The following is a 24,244-nucleotide window of genomic DNA, read 5'->3' on the forward strand; positions in this document are numbered from 1 at the left end:
AGTTAAGATATACTAAATTATCGATCTACCAAAATTTTTGAATGACAGATATCTTGAAAGAGAAAGAATATCAACAAAAGTGTTGATATAGTGGCAAAATCATAGAAAAATAGTATGATTTAGAGTAATAAGGAGAACTTGAATTATACTCTGGGAAAACGCCTCTAAAAAGAGCAAGATTAACCACACTTAGAATATTAATTTAAACCAATATGAAGGTTTACTAGTGAGGGATTCCGTAGTAATATTACACGTGCATGAGATCTTAAGTTCAAATTCTATTTTCTTGTAATAGGAAGGAAGGAAGGAACCCTTGGAATTCCTTAAATATATGGATCATATTGTTAATTTTGACCATCATCTTTTCATAACTCCCAGGAAATAGGGAAAAAGAAAATTCAACTGGATCAATGTCAAGATATGACAATGCAAAATCACCACGTTGGTAAATTTCAACATAAAAAATAGCAACCTGTTTCTGTTTTATTTCATAATTAATTACTCTGACCTATTCCTCCAATCTACCGTGTATAGCTTTCCTCCGTGAGCAAGTTGAATTCATAAATCATAACTGTCATGCATGCTTTCAAGCAATACAAAAACCCACATGGGATACAAAAATTATTCTACTTTGAAAAATACAGCAAAAAACATCATTATCATGTTTTTCAGTTTGTGTTTCTTTCACGAAATGGCATATAACCTCTCTTAGCATTCCTTTCTCTCTCTTTGGAACTACTCAAGTTTGCCTAACTATAAATTTCCAACAATCCAATGCTGCAAAGGCACAGCACAAACGTGACCAAAACAGAACAGAAGATAGAGGCAGCTGAAAGGTCTTTCTATAAGCCATGGATGCTGAAGCAAGTGGTACCCAGAATCAAGAAGAAAAGCTCCCACTCCTGAGCAATGCAGAGATTCCGGAGGCAGAGAGGAACCAGATTCAGAAAGCCATTACCCAGACATTTGAGAGCACAGCAAACTTGGCAAACCTTCTACCTACTGGCACTGTCCTTGCTTTCCGTCTTCTGTCTCCAATCTTCACAAACGAGGGCAGCTGCGACTTGGTCAGCAAGACCATGACTGCTGTACTTGTAGCTATCTGTGGTGCCTTATGCATCCTGCTATGCTTCACAGATAGCATAAAAGACAGCAAGGGGAACATCTGTTATGGGTTTGCCACATTTTCAGGCCTGTGGCTTATCGATGGATCAACCACACTTCCACCAGAATTTGCTGCTAAATATAAACTGCGGTTTATAGATTTCATGCATGCAGCGGTATCAGCTTTGTTGTTTGCAGCAATTGCATTATTTGATCAGAATGTAGTAAGTTGCTTCTTTCCAGAGCCATCTCTAGAGACAGAGGAAATCCTCAGAGTATTGCCTGTGGGCATTGGCATTTTCTGCAGCATTTTCTTTGTTGTATTTCCTACAAAGAGACATGGAATTGGCTTCCCACTTTCAACAAGTTAATACTCATCTTTTACATTCATGTTTGTAATGAACTTCAATTTCAATAATTTTAATTGATTAGTGATTTATCATGTTGGGAACATGCTATATGTGGCAGTCATGTATACTTATTCTCAAATGTGGATAAATTATATAACTACTTCGCTTAGAAGCAGTTGAAGTTGGTTAGTTTCCCATTTGTATGTTGTAATGCTCAATATTGTATTGGAACCGTGTATGTAACCCCAGTCAGTGAATGGATAATAAACCCTTTTCATCATTTTCTTGTCCATGTGGTGATATGTATATTCACTTGATGGCAGAACCTCGTTATTTATATGGCATGTTATCCAATTTAGTTTTCCCTTTTCAATAATTTCGTTTAATATTTAAGGCTGTTCTAAAGCTATCACAAGAAAGACTTATCTATCAACTCATCATTAAGCCAAATATTCTACGGATAATTGATTGCTTCAGAAACCCCTAAACAAGTTGAATCTACCTTAAATAACTTGTCTTGCTCCTTGTCTCATACTTTCACAACCGTTTTCCAGAAGAGATTTGATGCATAGTTAATTTATCCTCACCATAGACTTTTAACATTAGCCTGTCATCTTCCCCTGACACAACCAGAAAGAGGATGGGTCAATATTGTCTCTTCAATGAACATTTATTCAGCATTCAGTAATAGCCATCTAAATATTGACTGTGTTTGGAGTAGATATCATTGAATAAACTACCAATAGAAACTATTAATTCCCTTAGGTGGAAAATTGCATTATGAAAAGAGTGAGGAGCATTTGGAATATAGCCAATTTATTGTAACTAGAGTATCAACTCCTCTTATACCTAAAACAAGAAGAGAGCAGATTATGAGTCATAACAAGTAATTTTGCAATTACCTGAATTTAATTTACCCATTACCCAAGACTTTGGAAAATGCAATGCGCATACATGTGGTATAAAATTTTACAAGCTTCAACTTTCAGCTTCAACAAATTTCTGTTTCAGTTCAGCAAGCAGTAGCTCAGTGGCTTCTCTAACTCTTTTCCGATCCCAAAGTCCAACTATTACTGCATTCCATATTCCCTCATCTGGAATGCAGCCATCTAATACCATCTCATCAAGAATTCGAGCAGCTTTGTGCAGGTCTCCCCTCTTGCAAAAACATTTGACTAAACAATCAAAAGTGCCAACTTCAATTGAAACACCTCTAGTTCGTGTACTAAGATACAACTGAAATGCACGGGGTGGATCAATACTACTACAAAGGCCTTGGATCACCATGTTATGCATTCTAACATGAAGCCCCCAAGTCACTCGACTTGGCTTAATACCGCCAAGCACCATCTCATCGATGAAGTTCGCAGCTTCTTGATAGCTGCATTCAGCACAGAAGCCCTTTATGATTTTCCCGTACAGCCCTGCACTTGGTTTCAAACCTTGAAGCCTCATCCTGTCAAGAACATCCACAGCTTCCCTATGCTTTCCTTCTTTGTATAGCCCATCAATTAAGGTTGTATAAGTGACATTGTTAGGCAAATGACGTTTTATAATCATCATTTCTAAAAGCTCTAATGCTCGTAATGAATGCCCACTTTTACATAAACCGTCCATCAAAGAAGTATAAGTAAAAACATTTGGCTCAATGCTGTTTCTTTTCATCTCTTCAAGCAATTGCATGGCTTCATCCAAGTTATTAGATTGGCACATCCCATGTATCATACTACTATAGGTAACAACAGATGGTGCATATTCTTTCTGCTCCATCTCATCGAACAGCTCTTTTGCCTGACTGACTTTTCCCAGTTTACATAGCCCATTAATCAATGTGCCATATGTATAAGAATCTGGCTGGCATCCCCGGTTTGGCATCTCGCGAAATATCTGCAAAGCCACGTCAATGGTTTCATTGCTCTTACAGAGGGCTTTGATTAAAATGTTGAGGGAAACAACACTAGGGGGAATGCCTGTTCCTCTCATCTCCCTGTAAAAACCAAGGGCCCTCTTTAAATGGTTTTCCTCCACAAGAATATTCATTATTGTAAGATATGACTTCACACTGGGCCGCAACTTAAAGTGTTCCATCTTCAGGAATACCCTCATGGCATCAAGTGGCCTATGCACACGTCCATAACCTCTGAAAATAGTTAAGAATATGTCCTCTGTAACCTCACAATTTTCTTGCTTCATTCTCTCAAGCAATCCTTCTGCTAACCGAAACTGGTTCACAGTAACCAACTTAGAGATCATGATACCAAAAGTCTTGTGATCATGACGAAAGCCATTGCTATATTCAGCTGTTGCTGAGTCAAACACAAGAAGAGCTCTGTGTATATCCCTTTCTGTTTTTATCAGCTGCTCAACCAGGGAATTTGTAATTTGCTTTGGCCACTTAAACAATGTTTTGGAGCCCATAACTCCAAATCATAACACAGAGAAAGAAATGACAGATTTTGAAAACTTTCAAAGGCAAAGCATCACGAACAACATTGCTCAAGGGTAGGAGCTTGTTTTATGCATAAAAGGTGTATGGAGAATTTCATCAAACATGTGTCGTGCATGATGAGGTGGGTGACCAATTCAGCCTCAACCTGGTAGAGCCGGTCAATAATCACATATTAATAATTGGAAATGATCAAAACAACAATAAATAAACAAAGTAATATTCAAGAAGCTCAAAAAAATTTCACCTCACTTACCTATTAAGCAAGTTGTCAAATCCGACCGGTGATCGAACCGGTCAGACTACTGGGTCATTGGTTTAACCGGTTGACCCGGTCTTATTTAACTAAAAATCAAGGTTTTGAAAACCGGACCGGTCATCGAACCGTTTTAGTTACTAGTTCACTGGTTCATCGGTTCAACCGTGGTCTAACCGGAAAAACCGTTTAATAATAAAATAATAAATAAATTATAAATAAACGCCTAACACATACTTGTAGTGTAATACAAACTTAGTCATTCCATAAGAAAATCACCACCATCTATAACAAAATGCAATTCCAATCATTGAATACTATTCAATAGGTCAACACTATTCAAACAAAATGCAATTCTAATCATTTAATAAGTTAATACTGTACAATCTTACAACTGAGTAGCAAGACCTCTTCTACAATTAAGCTCAACCTAATCACCGAACCAAACCTTCTCAAAACATAACAATTATCAAAATTTATCACAATCTAAACTCAAGCTCAACCTAATTACTGAACCAAACCTTCTCAAAATATAACAGTTATCAAAATTTATCACAACTAAACTCATCTAACAAACAGCTCAAAACTCCAGGCCATCAACAAACACTAACTAACATAGGCAACAAAGATCAATGGATTTAAGGTGAATCAAAGAGCTTCATCTAATATGTCTTCTCCATGAATCCTAAGATGTGAAGCTTCATATAAGCTTAAGAGTCCCTCAACATCTGTGGCAAATTTTTCATTGAAATTAATAAATCATTCACAAAATTAAAAACAGCAGCAGCACCGCCAAAGAATTAATAGCAGCACAGAATTAATACTACCAACAGCATTCAGCAACAAAAATTATCATTCAGCAACAAACAACATTTGATTTGATTTCTATTTTACCATTAAGCAACAAACATAACAAAACAGTAACAGCTAATCCCTAACAATTTATAAGTAACAGTAACAATTTATCCCTAACAAAACAGTAACAGCTTATCAGTAGCAATTTATCATCAATCAATAAGCCAGTAACAGAGTTAATCAATCAAGAGCAGGCCAGAACAAGCCAGAGTAGTGAGCAAAGCCAATCAACTAAGAACAAGCACTAAGCACTGACAGAGCATTCAATCTCAAGCACAAAGTAAAAAAAGAAAACAGCAACGCATCACTTAATCAATAATCATCAAGCAATGAAAACAAAAACACTAGAAATGACTATCACTGACCATCGATGAACAAGCACGAAGAGGGTTTGATTTCTGAACAGACAATAAAAAAAAAAAAACACAGAGAACAAGCCACTAGCAGTGAGTATTGACCTTCGACGGACGACGAAGAGCTGTTGAGCGCGCGGACGACGGCGACCAGGCGATTCTTGAGAGCGAACAGGGGATGGAGAGCGAACAGGGGTTGGTGAGATCGAAGTAGCGAACGCCGATAGCACGAAGACGGAAGTTCTTGAGTGCAACGGAGGCGGCAGCAGCAGTTTCCCACTCCTATGAACAATGTAATACAATTACAACAAATTGAACATTATTGAAGAGGATAAAGGGGATGTTTTACGTTATCTGAATTGCCAATGAAGGAGAGGAAAAGACAGCATAGAGCCAGCGAGGAGAGGCAGCGACGACAAGAATGGCGGGGAGACGAGAAGGGGCCACATCCAAAAACGACGAGGAGGTGAGAAGAAGAAACGACACGGCAAGAAGGGGAGAAGCAGTGACGACCCACGGCGAGGAGTGGAGAAGCGGCAACGACCAACAGTGAAGAGCAAAGAAGCAGCGACAAAGAGAGCTCGGACGGAAAATCTTGGGTTTAGGGTTTCGCCGTTTAGGAGAATCTTGGGTTGGTGAGGGTGTGTTTGTTAGAGAAAGAAAGGGGATAAGTCAGCACTGGGTTTTTTGTTAGAGAAAGAAAACGGCGACGCCAACAACAGCCCCGAACCGACCTTAGCTTCTGGCGGAGCGAGGAGAAGAGCAGAATGAAAGGGGAGATGGTGATGGTGGCTCTAACAGGGTTTCGCCGTTTAGGAGAATCTTGGGTTGGTGAGGGTGTGTTTGTTAGAGAAAGAAAGGGGATAAGTCAGCACTGGGTTTTTGTTTTCTCTGGAATCAAAACGGCGCTGTTTTGATTGTTGGATCAGCGAACCGGGACTTGAAAAAACCCGTACGGTTCGCTCGGTTTGCCGGTTAACCACCGGTTCAGCCGGTTTTTTAACCGGTTTTTTGCAGAACGGTTCTATAGGCTAACCGAACCGGCCAAATGACCGGTTCCCGGTTAATCCGGTCGAAACGGCCGGTCCGGTCCGGTTTTCAGAACCTTGCTAAAAATATAAAATAGTCAAAAACATAAATTAAAATTTGACATACATGTCTTCAATAACATTTGAACAACAATCAAGTCTCATTCTAAAAATAACTAGTACGAAAATAGACATAAAAATAAAATTAGTCGGTGCTACTACAATAGTATCTTAATTTGACACAATAAGAATAACAATCCATAAACTATGTCCAAGGAGTAATTTCAAAGTCTAGGTATCTATCTTCATTTGATGTTCTTGGGATGATGGTGTTTCTGATGAAGCCATCTTAAAATCCCATAAAAGAAAAAAAATTCAATCAACTAACTATCTCATAACAAAACAAACCAGCATCATTACAGCAACAACAATCAACAATCAACAATCAACAAAATTCATAATCAGTGAAACCAATTCATAAACCAATTCAACAATTAACAAAACCATTGCATATTCAACAATTAAACCATATTCATAATCAGCAAAACCCCTGCATATTCATATTCATAAACCAATTCAGAAACCAATTCAACATTTCAATTCAACCACTGCCATATTTATTTCTAATCAGCTCATAAACCAATCAACAATAAAATTCACAGCAACAACATCAATGAATCAACCTGGAAAAAAACTGGAAAATAAATTAAATGCTCCCCTGTTGTTACAGAGGCAGAAGGTGGGCGACGAGCAGCAGTTCAGGCGGCAACAACCACGGAAGAGAGGCGAGGGAGGGGCGGAGGCGCGGCGCGGGGAGACATGAGTACTCACCAGGAAGCACAGCTGCAGGAAGAGAAGCAAGATACGGGCAGTGAAGCACACCAGGCGTTGGGTGTGTGATGGTGGACGACGACGACACGCTGCATGGCCGCAGGAAGCACAGCTCGAGCACTCACCCACGGAGGCGCGAGCGGCCGAGCACACAGCACAAACGAAGGAGAGAGGCGAGATGCGACTCGCGAGCACACGATGTGGAGGATCTGCAAGAGGCGCAGCAGACAGCGGCGAGCGTGTGGTGGCGGTGAACCGAGGTGAGCTGCCAGCGCTGTGCCTCTGTGTGGTATGCTGTTTTTGAAAGTGAGAGTGAGAGCTGGGGATGGGGTGGGTTCAGAGTTCAAAGTTTGCTATAAGAGAAACCAAAATCCTTTCTTCATCCTATAAATCTTTGTTGTGATGACATTGATCAATAAAGCAATTACATAAAAAAAAAAACATGACCAAGTGAAGAACAAGTGAGCACTGAGCCACTGACCTTCAAAGACTATGCCGACAGACCGTTGATTCAAATCCACTTCAAGAAAGTAATTAACTAATTATCCAACAGAATCAACAATACCTCAATTGTAATTTTGGTATCAATCCTAGGGCTAGACAGAAATGTGTTTATGAACCAAGGAGATTTCCACCCTGAAGGTGATTCAAGGCTTATCCTAAAAGGTGTTTCACTAAATCTAAAATCAAACAAGCAGTCAGTCAGAAACAGTGCAACAATTGTCATCAAATAATCAACAGAGTCACAATCTAGGTACAATTAAATCACAAAACAAAATAATAAAACACAACACACAAAATCAGCAAAAAATCAGAGCTAATCACAAGACATTCACTAGTCAATAAAATCACAACACACAAAACCAGAGCTAATCGCAGAAAAAGAGCATAAAATAGTAAATAAAAAAACGAAGAATAACTGAACAAGTGAAGAACAAGCGAGCAAGACATTCACTGACCTTCGAAGACGATGGCGACAGACCCTTGATTGACGGACGACGCCAACCAGATGATGGCGAGAAGATGAAGAGAGCAGGGGATGCGCCGAGAGCTCGTGGAAGAAGAGAGCAGGAGTTGCAGACTTGGGGGCAGTGGCTACACGGACGGATGGCAGCAGTGGATCGACGGACCGGCGGCGGCAGCGGCAGCTAGGGTTGGAGAAGGGGGAGTGATATGGTTTAGATCATTATTCTGAGAACCGGACCGGTCATCAAACTGCTCTAGTCATTGGTTCACTGGTCTACTCGTCCAACCGTGGTTCAACTGAAAAAACTGTTTTAGAATAAAATAATAAATAAATTATAAATAAACATCCTAAAATATAATTATAGTCTAATATAAATCTTAAAATATCTTCCAAATTTAAACACTACATGAAATGTCATCAACCAAAGCCATATGATCTTATTAAAATACAAACTCAAAAGTTAAATAGTAAAAGAAATACCTAAATATTAAATGCCAACATGAAAATTTGTCATCCTATCATCAAAATTCACAAAAACTTGTTAAGTACTCAACATTAGAAGCCATTAGTTTCAACTTTAACAGAATACAAGTTCATGAACAATTAAGAAACTCTTTCAATTTTCAAAACACTTTCAACCTCTTGGTAACAAATAAAATGAATAAATTACCTCAATTCTCTTGTAACTCCTGGTCTGGGGGCTGTAGGGCACATTCTTCGCTTTAGTAAAGGGTTAATCAATGATGACTTTCCAGCTCGAACCTTTACAAAATGACATGAATAATTCACTTCAACTTAGTTATATTCATTTGAAACAAGTACTAAAGAGTGAGAACTAGTGTAAAACTTAAAAGAAAAATAAACTTATTTTCGTAAAATGAAAAACACAAGAAATAGCCTAAAGATTATACACAGCAATCAGATAGATTATTTTGGTTATGCAATTTACTGATCCAAACTTTCACTCAAACAATGTGTTTCACTATATTTATATCATTTAGGAGTTATAAGAATGCTGCAACAGATAAAGAGGTACAAAATTACTACCCATACCGTTTAAATTATGTTTTCCTTGTATAGATATTAGATAAGGAAAGAAATTCTTTTGAGCAATAAGAGAAATTCTTTTGCCAAATAATTATTAAAGGAATGACACAACTAAAATTGACACTTAATTGTTACATAACCCATTGGACGAGGAAGCAGTCCTTTGGCTCTGCGTTTAATATATACATCGGCTGCTAATTCCTTTGCTAACCGGCCTAGCTTCATTGTACCCTTTGCAATACATACTACACAGAATTAAGTATGTGGCATGTGAAACTTCCTAACAAGAGGTCAAGAGCTAGAAAGAAATTAGTTTATAGCAGCAGCAGCATAACAAATCCATTTTTAGCACTAATTTCAACAACAGTTACCTATTCCATAGTCAAGTGCAAAACCTGTTCACAAGAGCAGAACCTGTTCGATTCACATCAATTTATATTTTTTTCTTATTCATTAGAACAAAGATACTTAGTAATGCAATGCAGCAAACTGAATTACCCATGACATTATCAGTCTACAACTTCTATGTATATATCATCTGCAATAAAAGGAAACAGTGAAAAACCCAGTAAGCAGCGCCACTAACCTTCGACGGAGAGCAGGACCATGAAGAGACGATGGCGAGCGGCGAGACGACGCGAGCAGCTCGAAGCTTCGAACAGAGAAGCCACAAATGGATGGACGACGTGCCGAGCTAGAACAGAGTCTGGGTTTGGGACAGGGGAAGGAGGAAGCATCGGAGGCGCCGACAACCACGACCGGCGCCCGCAGAACCGATGAAGAATGTAGGGTTTGGTTTGGGTTTTGAACTTTGAAGAGAATGGCTTTGCTTTCCCTTTCTTTGCTGGGGGAAGGGCCGTGGGGGTGAGGTTTCGTTTTTTTGTTTTTAAATTAAGCAAACGGCGTCGTTTTTTAAGAACCAGCCGGTTCCCGGTCCGGTCCAACCGGCCGGTTCTCAAATTTTAAGCGGTTTTCAAATTTACGGTTTTAGACATCGGATTGAATCATTTTCATCACCGGTTTTTTATTGGACTAGTTCGACCGAACAATTCGGTCCAATTTTCAGAACCATGGTTTAGAGTTCTGTAGCTTAAGTGAGTGAGTAAGATGTGAAGAGAGCTGCTCGAGTGCTTAAGCAAAAAATGACACCGTTTTCTTTGAACCGGCCAGTTTCAAGTCCGATCCAACCGGGCAATTCTTGGCCAGCTCAGCAGTTCAATGGTTTTCTAACCAACGGTCAAGAGGCTAATCGGACCGTGATTGCTACCGGTTCACTGTTAGATCGGTCAAACTGACTGATTTGGTTCAATTTTTAAAACCATGGTTCAGACTTCAGAACTAGCCTAGGGGTTTTTGGTTTTTTAAAAATACGTCAAACAACATCGTTGTGGGGTTTTAGGGGCAAGGGTTTTAAATATTTCAGAACCGGTCCGAATTTCTCAAATATGATGGTTCACTAATTTTATAAATTTAACCGAGTCAAACCGGTACTCACCGGGTTTGTTTCTTATCCAGTCCAATGTCTAGACCCGATCAACCTAGAGGCCAAGTTGTCGGCTTTTCAGTTTGACTACTCGAGTCAGTCTGGTTTTTTCAACTATGTCTATTATCAATTCAAACATACTCTCCTAAGTGTTACAACAAAAGAAACTAAGGCTGCATTTGGAAGGAAGGTTGAGATATAGACACTGAGAGATAGAGACTAAGAGACAGAGACCGAGAGACAGAAACTAAATTAAGTTTTTGTATTGTGTTTGGTGTAAAATAAACTAAACTGAATTATGTTTCATTATCATGTTTAGTTTAAGATAAATATGGAGACTGAGAAATATATTTAGATTTTGAAAAGTTAAACGATATTATTTTTTAAAAAAGTATTATAAAAATTTCAATCACCATCTTTATAAATTTCAATTATTTGTGTCTCTATTTTTTGGAAGTCTCAAAATAGTGTTTGGTTGATGCATATGTTCGTTATAGACATAGGCATAAAAGTACATGTCTAATGTTTGTTTTGTAAGGCATAAATTTATAAAGGACACGTTTACTCACACTTGCACACTAAACACATGTAATTTGTGTCTCTTCAAAATGATGACACAAGAATTTTTAAAGCTGGACACATATTATACTATTTTTTTTAGGCAATTTTACCGTTGCTAAATTTATAAAATTCCTTACACTACCATTCTTCCTACATCCCCTCCCACTTCATCTTTCTAAAGGAGTCTCGATTCCTCCATCTCCTCACCTCCATTTTTCTTTTCTTCATCTTGATATATTCCTCTTCCAATATAACTAAATCTTTTTTTCTTCCTCCTCTTCATCTTCGTCCATTCACCTTTTTTCTTCTTTTTCTTTGGCTATTTCTCTGCCTCTTTTACTTCTTGTTGCATCAAACTTCATTTATGCCCAAATCCTCCATTGTTGCTGCTCTGTGTCGTATCTATCATCGTCTCTAATACCATCAGCTTTCAGATCTACCATTATTCTTTTTTTTTTTCGACTTGCTTCTGCCTCTGTCTCTCTTGTTCAAAAACTTCATCATTTTTGCCATATTTGAGCTCGAAGTTACAACAATAGTTACTAGCCTTACTGGTGGATCTTTGAACTGAAGATAAAAGAAAGATCTTGGTGTTGTTGGAAGCAAATGGCTAGAACCGTTTGATGATGGAGCGTTCTTTGCTTTATATATATATTTTATAATTTAATTTATTTTATTTATCTAAATTTTGATTAATGTTTGTTAAATATCTTAGGTTATTTTGTTTGATTAATTTTTTTTATTAGTTCAAGAGTTGTTAACTATGGTAGAAAAATGAAGGTGTTTGTTTAGACAATGACAGAAAAAAATAGTAATAGTAGTGGTGGTATAATAGTATTTATTGGTAAGGACAATATTGATATTTTATAAATACTTAATTTATTGTTGTATTTTGTACTTACTTATTAAATAAATTGAAAAAATATTTGTGTCACTATATTTATATCTTCAATATTTATATATTTGTATTTATATTAAACTATACATAAATCAAATATTAGTTATAATCTCTAGCTATCAAATTCAATATTATGTCTCATTTCTCTAATTATAGGAGTTAAACCCCAAAGTGGTTTCTGAGATTCACAAGTTGCACCGATTTAATCCTTGACTTACCAATTGCACTGTTTATGTCCCAGACTTTGTTAAAAATGCACCACGTTGGTCCCTCTCTATATCTCCGGCCAATTTACCTGCGGCACATGGCACTGACATGCCACGCTGGCGTATATAACGGCTAGCTGAGGTGGCAATTGGAACTATTTGATCCATTGTGGTCCTTTTGCCTATTTTCAGCATCCCATCTCTATCATTCTTCATCTTCTTCTCTTTGCTCATGAAGTTCTTCTCCAGCTTCTTTGTTGTTACTCTTTGAAACTGAAAGCAAAATCATGATTGGATGTTGCCCACCTTATAGAGGCATCCTTCTCCAACCACTAGAGCCTTGTGGATGCCGTCAAGAAGGTGGATGTTGTCATCAGTGCCATCTCTGGTGTCCATATCAGGAGCCACAGCATTGGCTTGCAGCTCAACCTCATTAATGCCATTAAGGAAGCCGGCAATGTCAAGGTTTCATTCAATTCATTTTAGTTTCTAATTTCATCATCAATCAATTAATAGTCTAGTCTTGTATGTCCGTAGCGCTTTTTGCCGATGGAGTTTGGATTGGACCCAGCGAAGATGGGGGAAGCGTTAGAGCCATGAAGGGTGACATTTGAGGACAAGATGGTTGTGAGGAAGGCGATAGAGGAAGCAAATATCCCTTTCACATACATCTCCGCCAACCTATTTGTGAGCTACTTTGCGGGCAGCCTGTCTCAGATGGGGTCTTTTGTGCCTCCCAGGGAAAAGGTCCACCTCTTCGGAGATGGCACACTCAAGGCCATTTTCGTCGATGAAGACGATGTCGCCACCTACACTATAAAGACCATCAATGACCCCCACACCTTTAACAAGATTCTCTACCTCAGGAGACGGTCGAAATACCAAATTTTTCACACTGTTCACACGAACAAGGCTAGTGAAGACAAGAGCTTTAGCTGCGTTAAACAAGAAGATGATGCCAATGGCAAAGTTGGTGTCACATTATCAAAAGAGAAAAGACCTTATGACAATTGCAGGGGATGCTTTGAAAACCAACATCACCATCACCACATTAAGCCCTCTTGTACTTTCAAAATTTGAGCAGTTGCTAATCTTTGCAACATTGGTTGCCAAGAAACTTTTAAAGACGAAAGTCAAAGCATATATTCTAGATTTCAAGCTTGCATTCGAACATTTTTGCATCCACGCAGGAGGCAGGGCCGTTTTGGATGAGTTGAAGAAGAACTTACAGCTATCTCTATGGCATGAATTGGCTTACACATAAGCCAACAGAAGGGTCAAGACGTGATAGAGTATGGCAAATAGCATTTGGTTCTGGATTTAAGTGCAATAGTACAGTATGGAAAGCTCTCAAGACCATTAACCACAACTTCCCAATTAAGGTTCCAAGGGTTTCATCATTCTAATTCTAAACAATGCAATTTCACATATCATTCCTTGACCTTGACTCGCATATCTAATCATGATTTTGCTTTCAGTTTCAAAGAGTAACAACAAAAAATAGGAGAAGAACGTTCTTGAACAAAGAGAAGAAGGTGAAGAGCAATAGAGATGGGATGCTGAAATTAGGGTTGAAAATAGGTAGAGAGACCATAATGGGTCAAATAGTTTCAATTGCCACCTCACTGGAGATGTGGAGAGAGACCAACATGGTGCATTTTTAACAAAATCAGTGATATAAACAATGTAATTAATAAGTCAAAGATTAAATTGGTGTAATCCGTGAATCTCAGGACCACTTTGGGGTTTAACTCCTAATTCTAGTCCCAACTTTCAAACACTACCCTAGAGAGCGCTGCAGAATCCAGACCAATAAGGATGGGAACTAATTCACCTAAGTATGAGTGTATCACGCATTGGGCCTTTCTTGTTTCGGAAAAACACATGACAAATGAGTATACAAAAAAAAGAAGCCCATTGGGCACCATCCAAAAAGGGAAATGGGGCCCACAACAACACGAACCTCAAAGGCTCAAAACATCAATTCGATCATTGCACGCTTTTGAATTGAATTGAGCCTTCAAAAACACAAAATACAAACTTTTCAAAGAACCAAATCCAATGCAAAATTGCAACAAACACAAGCACACTCAGTAAATATTCTCTCTCTCCAATTAATTCGCCAACTATAAAATCAAAATAAAAAATATTAAAAAGAAACAAAATAATAACAAAATTCGCAAAAGCAAAAGCCGAAAGAAAACCTGAGGGTGAGGGGGTGGAAAAAAGGTTCATCAAAATTAAAAACAACGTGGGAAGAGAGAGAAGCACTCACACATGCACACACTAACACAGAGTCAGAGTCAGAGAAACATTTCATTTCATTTCTTCTCATTTTTGTTTTAAAAAAGGAAAATTTTGAAACATAAACAAAAGAAAAAACAATTCTTCTTTCTTTGTGTTTGGTTTTTGTTTTTTAGTTAAAAGGTCCTGTTTGACACGAACATCAAGCAATCGCACCGTTCGTTCATAAAAACGAAATAAAAAGAAAGAAAGAAAAAAGAACAAAAACAGATTATTATTATCACAATTATTAAAAAAGGGGGATTAATTATGAAAGGTGGTGATGGAGTTATTGTAGTCAAGAGCAACTGTTGTTGCTTTTGGTTAATTATTTTAGGTTTTCGATTATTATCTTTATTATTATTATTATTGTTTTTCCTTTGGCTTTGGTTCTTTTATTCTTCTGCATGCTTTCATTTCATTGTTCTATCTTTTCAATCCCATATTACACGCTGCTTTTCCATTATCCTTTTTCAAATTTCCAAATTTATTCACCCAATTGATGATTTTTTGTTATTTATTTATTTTTCATCTATCAGGATAACAATCCTGTGCCTTTTCCATTCCTTGACTACTACGGAATTTTGATTTTTCAAGAGAGAGAAAGGCCTCAAATCAAAGAGAGAGATAGAGAAAAAAGAGTAGCATAAAAAAATTAAACACCAAAACGATTCCTTTTTGGTTACCCTAATTTTGTTTCTGTGCTGCTTTGTTTTTCTTCTGCTGCTGCTGCTGCTACTGGTGCTGCTCCTTTTTCGTTGTTTTGTGGGTTCTGGATTTCTAGGGTTTGAAAGGGGAGAAAGTTTCGATCTTGATCGGGTTCGAAAATGGAGGGGGAAGCTGCTTCGGACGCAGAGATTGAGAACAATAATACTCAGAAGAGGGAAGATGCTGTTGGTGATAACAGCAATGAGAACAACAATGGAAGCAACAGCAAAATTGGTAACTCGAATGAGGGTCAGAGCAAGCCCAAGCGACAGATGAAGACCCCTTTTCAGCTTGAGACACTGGAGAAAGCTTATGCTTGTAAGTGTGTTATTCAGTTCTCAGAAATTTTATGCTGTTTATTTAGTGATGTTTTTGAAGTTGAAGGGTTTTAGTTTCCTCTCCTGGGGTGTGTTCAGTTTTTGTTTTAACTGTTATGTGTTAATTTTGATGGAAATTTTGGTGCTTTTTATTAGTGGAGACTTACCCTTCAGAGACAATGAGGGCTGAGCTCTCTCAGAAGTTGGGGCTGTCCGATCGGCAGCTACAGATGTGGTTCTGCCACCGCCGGCTGAAGGACAAGAAGGATTTGCCGCCTAAGAAGCAGAAGAAGGCAGTGCCGGCGCCAGTGCCAGTGCCAGTGCCAGTGCCGGCACCACCTGTGCCAGATTCTCCTCCAGACCTCAGACTGGGCCCTGAGCAAGTTAATGAGTATGGATCCGGGTCAGGTTCGGGCTCCAGCCCGCTTACCCGCCCTGAGTTTCGAAATGTAGTTCCCCGGGGTGGTATGCTGGGGTACTATGAGCCACCAAAAGCTATGATGGAGCTTAGAGCAATTGCTTGTGTGGAGGCACAGTTGGGGCAGCCACTGAGGGACGATGGACCCATACTCGGAGTAGAGTTTGATCCTTTGCCCCCAGGTGCTTTTGGGGCACCCATAGGTATGTATACTTGTGTCGCTATCTTTGCTTATATTTAAGTGATGTATTGTATGTTATGCTTGTGTTAACTGTATGATGCATTATGTGTTATTAGTTTATTTACTTGGACTTTAGCTCTCTTTGCTCCTGTGCACGGAATGTGATGTTCAGCTTTGTTTGCCATCTGTATGGCTGATTGATCGACATTTTCCTTGTTTGGCCACTCAAACTTCTGGTATTTTCTTGTGATGCAGCTGTTACAGAACAGCAAAAGCGACCTAGTCTTGCTTATGACAGTAAAATGTATGAAAGACACGATGTTAGAACAAATAAGGTTGGTTTTCTATATCCTGTAACTGCTCAATATGTTGATGACTTGGTCAGTGAAATGAGCCTTGTCTTGAGCATCATTTTGTTTTTTTTTTTTTTATATCATGTTGTAAAGATTGGGTGTTTTTTTTTAATCTGTTCCCTTTTATGTCAGAATCTAATCTATAGTGCATATACCTTTAATTCCTAATTGGTTTACATTTTCACCTTCCCTTTTTTCCCTGAATCACTTAACTGTTCTGGCTTCAATATTGATATGGGCATTTTGTTTCTTTAACTTCTACACTTTTACACACATTTTATATAAAAAGATAAACATCTAATGTTGCTATTGTAGAATTTGGTGTTCACTTGGCATAAATGTGTGTGGTTTGTTTGAGTCAGGATTGCCCTTTGTTCAATCTTCCAAATAAAAACAATTTGGATATGGTATAAATAAGTTAAAAAATGTAAATAAAAATAGCATGTAAAAAATTTTTCTAATGAAATTAGTCGCAAGTATTGACACAAATGATATATGTCAATAATGTTGCATAATCCTTTGACTGAGCTTAGAAAATAGTGAATATCCGTAGTTTGCCATTTATGAATACTTGAAAACCATATAAATGTTGATGTCTCTGTCTGGGTCTTGCCATTTTCAAATTTGTGTCTCTGTGCTGTTGTCATGTGTCCATGTCATTGTTGGTGCATCATAGGTTTTTCATCTATTTCCAATTAGCAATTTGAAGAAACTAGGCAGCTTTTATTTATGTTTAAATTAATTTTCCTGTCTGGGATGAATATCTTAACTTCTTGGTGTTTTATTTGATATTCTGATTTTAAATTTTAAATGAGCCTTTCTTTTTCAGGCTATGGCGAGGACATTACCGGAATATCCATTTCTTCCAAACCAGCCTGGCATTAGGTCAGATGCCTTTGGACAATTAAATCCACCTCATTTACATGATCCAATAGACGGTCCTTCCAGAACTTCCTTCCCTATAAATGAACAGCTGCACAAAATTCATGCTACCCAAAGTCATTCTGCTCGTGTTCGCGTTTCATCTCAGCAAGACAAGCAAGTGATTCCTTATTCATCTCCTCCTCGAGAAGTTGATGTTGCCCTGCCAAGGGAATCATATGCAAACATAGCTAATGCTGGAATAGACTCCCACTTCGCCGATCATCCGATTGCTGGTCAAGAAAATCCTTATGCTTTACCCAGTGGACAAGTTTTGCAGAACGATATGACAATCCGAATAGAAAAGAAACGAAAGGTATAATTGTTCTGTAAATTTTACCAATATATGCTATTGTCCTCAAGCCATGAAGCTTATTTTAATAATATTTACATAAGGCTGATTTGGTGGTTTTAAAACTTCATTTAGATTGATGATGCCAAAATTGCAAAGGAGGTTGAAGCCTATGAAACGAGGATGAGGAAAGAGCTTGAGAAGCAAGATAACCTTAGACGAAAGGTATTATTGAAATGGATATAGCCTTTTACCGTATTCGTGCAGATCTTAAAAGGAATCTTTAGCTGACCTTTTTTACCCTCTCTCTCTTAGAATGAAGAGCGACTAAGGAAAGAAATGGAGAGACAAGAACGTGAAAGAAAAAAGGAAGAAGAGAGACTGATACGCGAGAGACAGCGAGAAGAGGAAAGATCTAGGCGTGAACAAAGACGTGAAATAGAACGGAGGGAAAAGTTTTTGATGAAAGAACACTTGAGAGTAAGTTTTAGTTATGCCCAATGGTTATATTTTTCTTCTGTATGTTCTTATACAACTTATCCGATTATCCTTTTTCTATTGTGTTCTACATTAAAAAAGGCTGAGAAAAGAAGACGAAAAGAAGAGCTTCGCAAAGAAAAAGAGGCTGAGAGAAGGAAGGCTGCCCTTGAAAAGGCTGCTGCCCGTAGAATAGCTAAGGAATCTATGGAGCTTATTGAGGATGAACAGCTGGAATTGATGGAGCTGGCTGCTACAAGCAAGGGACTTTCCTCGATTATACAACTTGATCTTGATACATTGCAAAACCTTGAATCATTTAGGGGTCAGCAATTTATCTTTATGTTGCTTATGCAATCTAAGATTTGTGATTCATCGAACTTTCAATGTACATCTGTAAATATAAGAAACAAAGAAGGTTCTTCTACTGATACTGTATTATTGTAATGTAGATTCATTGTGTTTTTTCCCACCTAAGAGTGTAAAGCTGAAAAGGCCATTTGCTATCCAACCTTGGATTGACTCTGATCAGAATGTTGGCAACCTCCTCATGGTATGTTCTTATACCAGTCTTGCTTTCAGTGGCAGTTATCTATTGCTATGGTTCTGTGGAGAGTTTTTTTTTTTTTGCTTTCAGTTATCTATGGCAGTTTGTTTGTATAAGATAGTGATGGTTATTTAAGTAAGCCTATATGTTACGTATATATGCAAATCTAGTTGTGTACCACTGAAAAATGTGTTTGCATATCTTATTATGTGTTTTATTGATGTTCTTTCAGGTTTGGAGATTCCTGATTACTTTTGCTGATGTTCTTGAGTTATGGCCTTTCACTCTTGATGAGTTTGTGCAAGCATTTCATGACTATGTGAGTCAATTCAGCATTTGCTCATGATTTTTATGTCAAATGAGTTGTTTTCATGTACTCATTTTCTGATGGTGGATGTTCAACTCAAATCATCTGATCACAGGATTCAAGATTGTTGGGTGAGATACATGTAACTCTTCTTAAAGTTATAATAAAGGACATTGAAGATGTTGCAAGGACACCTTCAACAGGATTAGGAATAAGCCAGAATGGAGCTGCTAATCCTGGAGGTGGCCATCCAGAAATTGTGGAAGGAGTAAGTTGAGATATTTTTAAAATTTTATCCATCCTTTTCAGGCAAATTTAATAATAGTTTTTTCTGTTGCTTTTCACTCTAGTAATACTGTATTTTCTATGCTAGGCATATGCATGGGGCTTTGACATCCGAAATTGGCAGAAGAACTTAAATCAGTTGACATGGCCAGAAATTTTCCGACAGTTAGCATTGTCAGCAGGATTTGGACCAAAGCTGAAGAAAAGAAGTATTACATGGTCATATGCAAATGATAAAGATGAGGTTTATTTTCTTTCTTTTGCTTTGTAGTTATACTTGGTTACTCCATAGTATAGGGCATATTTATGGTAGCATTTCATTCTGCTTTCTTGAGTTGCCTCTTTTACTGTTGAATATTTTCATTCCATTTATGATTTTGCCTGCATGTTAAATCAACATTCAATTTTATCTTTATTTTGACAGATTAAGTGGATCAAAATGTATTATAATTGCAGGGAAGAAGTGGTGAAGATATCATTTCTACACTTCGTAATGGTTCAGCAGCTGTAAGTGCACTGGCAAAAATGCAAGAGAAAGGTCTATTAGCTCCTCGAAGGTCAAGGCACAGGTTAACTCCAGGAACAGTTAAATTTGCTGCCTTTCATGTTCTCTCACTTGAAGGTAGCAAGGGTCTAACAGTACTTGAGCTAGCGGAAAAAATTCAGGTTAATTATTCTTCATTTTAAGTGTTCCTTTTAAAACATTGTCAGCTCTGTTCTAAAGTGTATTTTCCTTCCAGAAATCTGGTCTTCGGGACCTAACCACCAGCAAGACACCAGAAGCATCAATTTCTGTTGCTTTGACTAGAGACACTAAGCTTTTTGAAAGGATAGCTCCATCAACCTATCGAGTGCGTACTGCATTTAGAAAGGATCCTGCTGATGCTGAGTCCATTCTTTCCGCAGCAAGAAAGAAAATTCAGATATTTGAAAATGGATTTCCAGCTGGTGAAGATGCTGATGATGTTGAAAGAGAAGAGTCAGAAAGTGATGAAGTTGATGAGGATCCTGATGTTGATGATCTAGTAAACCCTTCAAGTGCTGATCCAATTTCTGGACAGTTTGATGAACCAAATGTTTCCACACCAAATGGAAAAGAAAATTTGGATAATGATGTAAAACTTGATCAAAATGAGTTTGAAATGGATTTGCCTTGTTTTGTTGAGGATGGTTACAAGGAAGCTGATTGTCCTGGATCTGTCACCGAACAACCTGTTGTTTGTGAAGATTTGAATACTGGAAATCCTGATCAAGACAATATGGAAATTGATGAAAGTCAATCTGGAGAATCCTGGGTGCAAGGACTTGCTGAAGGAGAGTATTCTGATCTCAGTGTAGAGGAGCGTCTAAATGCTCTAGTTGCATTGGTTGGTGTGGCAAATGAAGGAAATTCTATTCGTGTTGTTCTGGAGGTGAACTTTATTCCTTGTAATGTATATCTATCTCTGAGTTGATTTTTGCGTTAATATTTTTATCTGGTGTGCTTTTCAGGATCGTCTGGAAGCAGCAAATGCTCTGAAGAAGCAGATGTGGGCTGAAGCACAGATAGATAAAGTTCGTCTGAAAGACGATACTATTAACAAACCAGATATTCCATTACTTATTGCCAACAAAGTTGAAACACATGACACATATCCTGCTGCTGTGGAGGGCAGTCAAAGTCCAATGCTTGACATTAATATTAATACTATTAATATTGAAACATCACCTGGCACTGCAGAAAACCAAAAGCCAGCACCTGCTGCACAGAGCTTGCATGGTGAAAAGTCCTCCCTAATTCAAGATTTGTGCACAGGCACAGGTCCAGATCACCCTCAGGTGCAGGTACCTCCACAATATTCAAAAAGATCACGTTCACAGTTGAAATCTTATATTGCCCACATAGCAGAGGAGATGTGTATCTACAGGTCTTTACCCCTTGGCCAAGATCGCAGACGTAATCGATATTGGCAGTTTGTTGCTTCTGCTTCTAGCAATGATCCTGGTTCTGGTAGGATCTTTGTTGAATATCATGATGGCAATTGGGGGCTTATTGATTCTGAAGAGGTAAATTGTTTATTCAATATTCCATTGTTTGATCCTTGTTTTGCTGCTCAACTGCATTCTAGATTGGTTTTGACATAGGTGCAATGTTTCTCCCAATGTTAATGGGTTAATAGTTTTGTCTTTATCATTATAATAAAAATATTATTTATAAATTATTCTATCATTTCTATACAGGCCCTTGATATTCTTTTGGCAGCATTGGATTCAAGGGGGATCAGGGAATCTCATCTGCGATTGATGCTGAAAAGGATTGAGAAGTCCTTTAAAGAAAATGTTCGAAGGAATACACAATGTGCCAGTGCCAAAATAGGGAGCAAAGATAAATTTTCGATCAAAAGTGAAGAAAATAATGGACCATATTCAACACCTGATCGCCATGTTGGATCTGACAGTCCTAGCAGTACTCTTCGTAACTTGAACTCTGACAAATTGGAAACATCATCATCCTTCAAGATTGAGCTTGGGGAAAGTGAGAATGAGAAGAAAGCTGCCATACAAAGGTATCAAGATTTTCAAAAGTGGATGTGGAAAGAGTGCTATAATTCATCAATATTATGTGCAACAAAATATGGGAAAAAGAGATGCAAACCTCTGGTGGACGTTTGTGACCTCTGTCTGCAACCTTATTTTGTTGAGGACTCCCACTGTAAATCCTGCCACAGGACTTCCGCTACAAATAATGGATTTAGTTTTACTAAGCATGCATTTCATTGTGGAGACAAGTTACACAAAAATGTTTCTATGGAATCTTCTCTTCCCTTGCGGACAAGATTGCTTAAGGTTCTGTTTGCTTGTATTGAGGTGAGTTGATGATAACTTTGCATTGTTAGAAGTTGCTTCCCCGTTAAATTGTTAATGGCATCATAAAGTTAGGAGTATACTGTATTTACATTTGGAGTTACAGGCATCAGTTCTCCCCGAAGCATTTGGAACAATTTGGACGAATGATGCTAGGAAGCATTGGGGTGTGAGGTTGAGCAAATCATCCTCTGTTGAGGAGCTTTTACAGGTTCAGTTCTTAACAGTTTTATCTTCTGTATATTTGCATCATTTTAAAATTGGCAATCAACCCCGGACATTAACAACTCATTTTTCAGATATTGGCCTTGTTTGAGAAAGCTCTACGGAGAGATTTTCTATCATCAAACTTCTCTACAACAGATGAACTATTGGGACTGAGCAATATGGGTGGTAATGCTTCACTTACTTCCACTGATCCTGAATCGGTAGCTGTACTTCCATGGGTTCCACAAACTACTGCAGCAGTGTCTCTCAGGCTTCTTGAGATTGATTCATCTATCAATTATGTACATCTTGAGATACCTGAGCCATGCAAAGAGAAAGAAGCGAAAGAGTACATCGTGAGTTTCTCTCATTTTTCAATTTTAGTAGACTGTTTTGAGTCCCTACTTTGATAATAGGATGAAGTTCTCTTGAAAGTTTGATCTATTTTTCTATAATGCAAGAAATACAGTGGATACTAAATCTTTCCTTAAACATATGATCCTGATGTTTTACTTTTTACTTTTGAGCATGTGGGTGGAGGGCAGGAGATCTTTTATGACATGTAATGAAACTCAGAAGCATCTAACTCGCTCTTTCTTTCTAGCAGAAGCTTCCTTCAAGATATACGTCCTTCAAATGCAATAGAGAGGTTGAACCAGCAGAGTTAGGGCATGGTGAATTCATTAAAGATAAATCTGCTTCAAAGAAAATTGTTCGAAGTGGTAATAAACGTGGACGAGGGTCTAATGATCAAGGACGGGGTAAAAAGATGTCTAAAAGAATGTACAGTTCCAAACGAGATACTGGCCGCCGAAATGTAAAGGTCAATGAGAATCTAAGTGACAAGCTAAAACAGCAGGGACGAGTACTACAAGGATCAGCTGGTGGTCGTGGTCGCCGAACGGTAAGGAAACGGAGAGTGGAAAAGAGAGCTGTTGAAGATTTGTTGCTGGGCCATACCGCAGTGAGTCATAGCCCCAATATTGACAGAGAACCATTGAGAAGATTTGATGAGGAGTGGGATGGTGAAAGGGCAAGTCCCATGACTCCCGTCCACATTGAAATTGATGACAATAGCAACAGTGCTGAAGAGGTGGAATCTGATGACAACGGCCAAGCAGTAGAATATGATCAAGGTAACTGGGAGGTGGGTTATAATGGCATTCCCGCCAACAGTTGGGGTAGGGACTTTGCTGGAATGAGTGATGAAGATGCGGATGCTTTTGAAGATGACAATGACAACAACAATGACAACGGCATTGAAGAGAACGAAGAAGAGGATTCGGAAGCAGATGTTATGAGTGAGGGTTCAGATGGCATGGCACATAGGGTCATAAATGAAGAAGGCTCAGACTCATCTGAATCTGAAGATTCCTATGATTAGAACATCCATTTAGTTGATCGAAGGAATATGATTTGCATCTCAAGGCTGTATTACATTTTTTCGATATTGCAGCTTCGCAAGAACCTGAGCTCCAAGTCATGTTGCTTGAAGAGTTAGTAGCTGAGTAGATTTATAGTGGTATATGATCCATGCAGAATGGATCCCTGTATTTTTAAGCATGTTGAAGCAGAGGGCCCTGGCAGCCAGCCTCATTTTGTTTTTGCTCTTCTGTTATTGGCCCTTGTAATAGACACTCAATTGATTAATAAATCTAATTACACCTTGATTATCTTTTTGTTGCTTGGACTAGTTACTAAATGAAATTACTGTATGAA

The 24,244-nt window shown here is 38.2% G+C and overlaps 2 protein-coding genes, 1 non-coding gene and 1 pseudogene across 6 annotated transcripts; 3 read left to right on the forward strand and 1 right to left on the reverse strand.

Moving 5' to 3' along the window:
* Positions 1-611: 611 nt before the first annotated feature.
* On the reverse strand, positions 612-6,237 carry LOC107621548 (Pentatricopeptide repeat (PPR) superfamily protein). Of its 3 annotated transcripts, none has more exons than XM_021112976.2 (5): positions 5,714-6,237; positions 5,470-5,646; positions 2,357-4,048; positions 1,957-2,074; positions 612-1,431 (listed from the first exon to the last, which is right to left on the reverse strand). In XM_021112976.2, exon 3 carries the CDS (start codon positions 3,870-3,872, stop codon positions 2,433-2,435), a length of 1,440 nt encoding a protein of 479 aa, XP_020968635.1. In that variant the 5' UTR covers positions 3,873-4,048; positions 5,470-5,646; positions 5,714-6,237; the 3' UTR covers positions 612-1,431; positions 1,957-2,074; positions 2,357-2,432. The 3 variants fall into 3 exon arrangements, with proteins under 3 accessions (XP_020968635.1, XP_088359696.1, XP_088359694.1); XM_088503570.1 differs by having other exon boundaries at positions 612-1,453; positions 5,714-6,212; XM_088503568.1 differs by having other exon boundaries at positions 612-1,460; positions 5,714-6,212.
* Positions 852-1,557, forward strand: LOC107621550 (protein DMP6). Its single transcript, XR_015904789.1, has one exon. It is a non-coding gene; the product is annotated as a protein DMP6 (transcript).
* Positions 6,238-10,379: 4,142 nt separating the features above from the next.
* On the forward strand, positions 10,380-13,465 carry LOC107619968 (isoflavone reductase homolog; annotated as a pseudogene).
* Positions 13,466-14,541: 1,076 nt separating this feature from the next.
* On the forward strand, positions 14,542-24,198 carry LOC107621546 (homeobox-DDT domain protein RLT1). 2 transcript variants are annotated; one of them, XM_016323569.3, is made up of 18 exons: positions 14,542-15,694; positions 15,850-16,314; positions 16,548-16,627; positions 17,475-17,882; positions 17,994-18,083; positions 18,174-18,338; positions 18,438-18,660; positions 18,788-18,888; positions 19,115-19,201; positions 19,305-19,457; positions 19,563-19,718; positions 19,931-20,140; positions 20,215-20,886; positions 20,966-21,520; positions 21,695-22,321; positions 22,425-22,529; positions 22,618-22,881; positions 23,130-24,198. In XM_016323569.3, exons 1-18 carry the CDS (start codon positions 15,496-15,498, stop codon positions 23,907-23,909), a joined length of 5,340 nt encoding a protein of 1,779 aa, XP_016179055.1. In that variant the 5' UTR covers positions 14,542-15,495; the 3' UTR covers positions 23,910-24,198. The 2 variants fall into 2 exon arrangements, with proteins under 2 accessions (XP_016179055.1, XP_088359716.1); XM_088503590.1 differs by having other exon boundaries at positions 23,133-24,198.
* The last annotated feature ends 46 nt before the right edge of the window (positions 24,199-24,244 follow it).

This window comes from Arachis ipaensis, chromosome B10 (assembly GCF_059453495.1).
Source record: "Arachis ipaensis isolate K30076 ecotype BB chromosome B10, ASM5945349v1, whole genome shotgun sequence".
In the NCBI taxonomy this organism is placed as follows: domain Eukaryota; kingdom Viridiplantae; phylum Streptophyta; class Magnoliopsida; order Fabales; family Fabaceae; genus Arachis; species Arachis ipaensis.

What these genes read in the sequence shown, in the direction of transcription:
- LOC107621548 (XM_021112976.2), bottom strand. Translation starts at nt 3,872, where the DNA reads ATGGGCTCCAAAACATTGTTTAAGTGGCCAAAGCAAATTACAAATTCC.
- LOC107621546 (XM_016323569.3), top strand. Translation starts at nt 15,496, where the DNA reads ATGGAGGGGGAAGCTGCTTCGGACGCAGAGATTGAGAACAATAATACT. An exon ending in TGCTTTTGGGGCACCCATAG is followed by an intron (nt 16,315 to 16,547) that starts GTATGTATACTT and finishes CTTGTGATGCAG; the next exon opens with CTGTTACAGAACAGCAAAAG. An exon ending in CTGTTGAGGAGCTTTTACAG is followed by an intron (nt 22,530 to 22,617) that starts GTTCAGTTCTTA and finishes CTCATTTTTCAG; the next exon opens with ATATTGGCCTTGTTTGAGAA.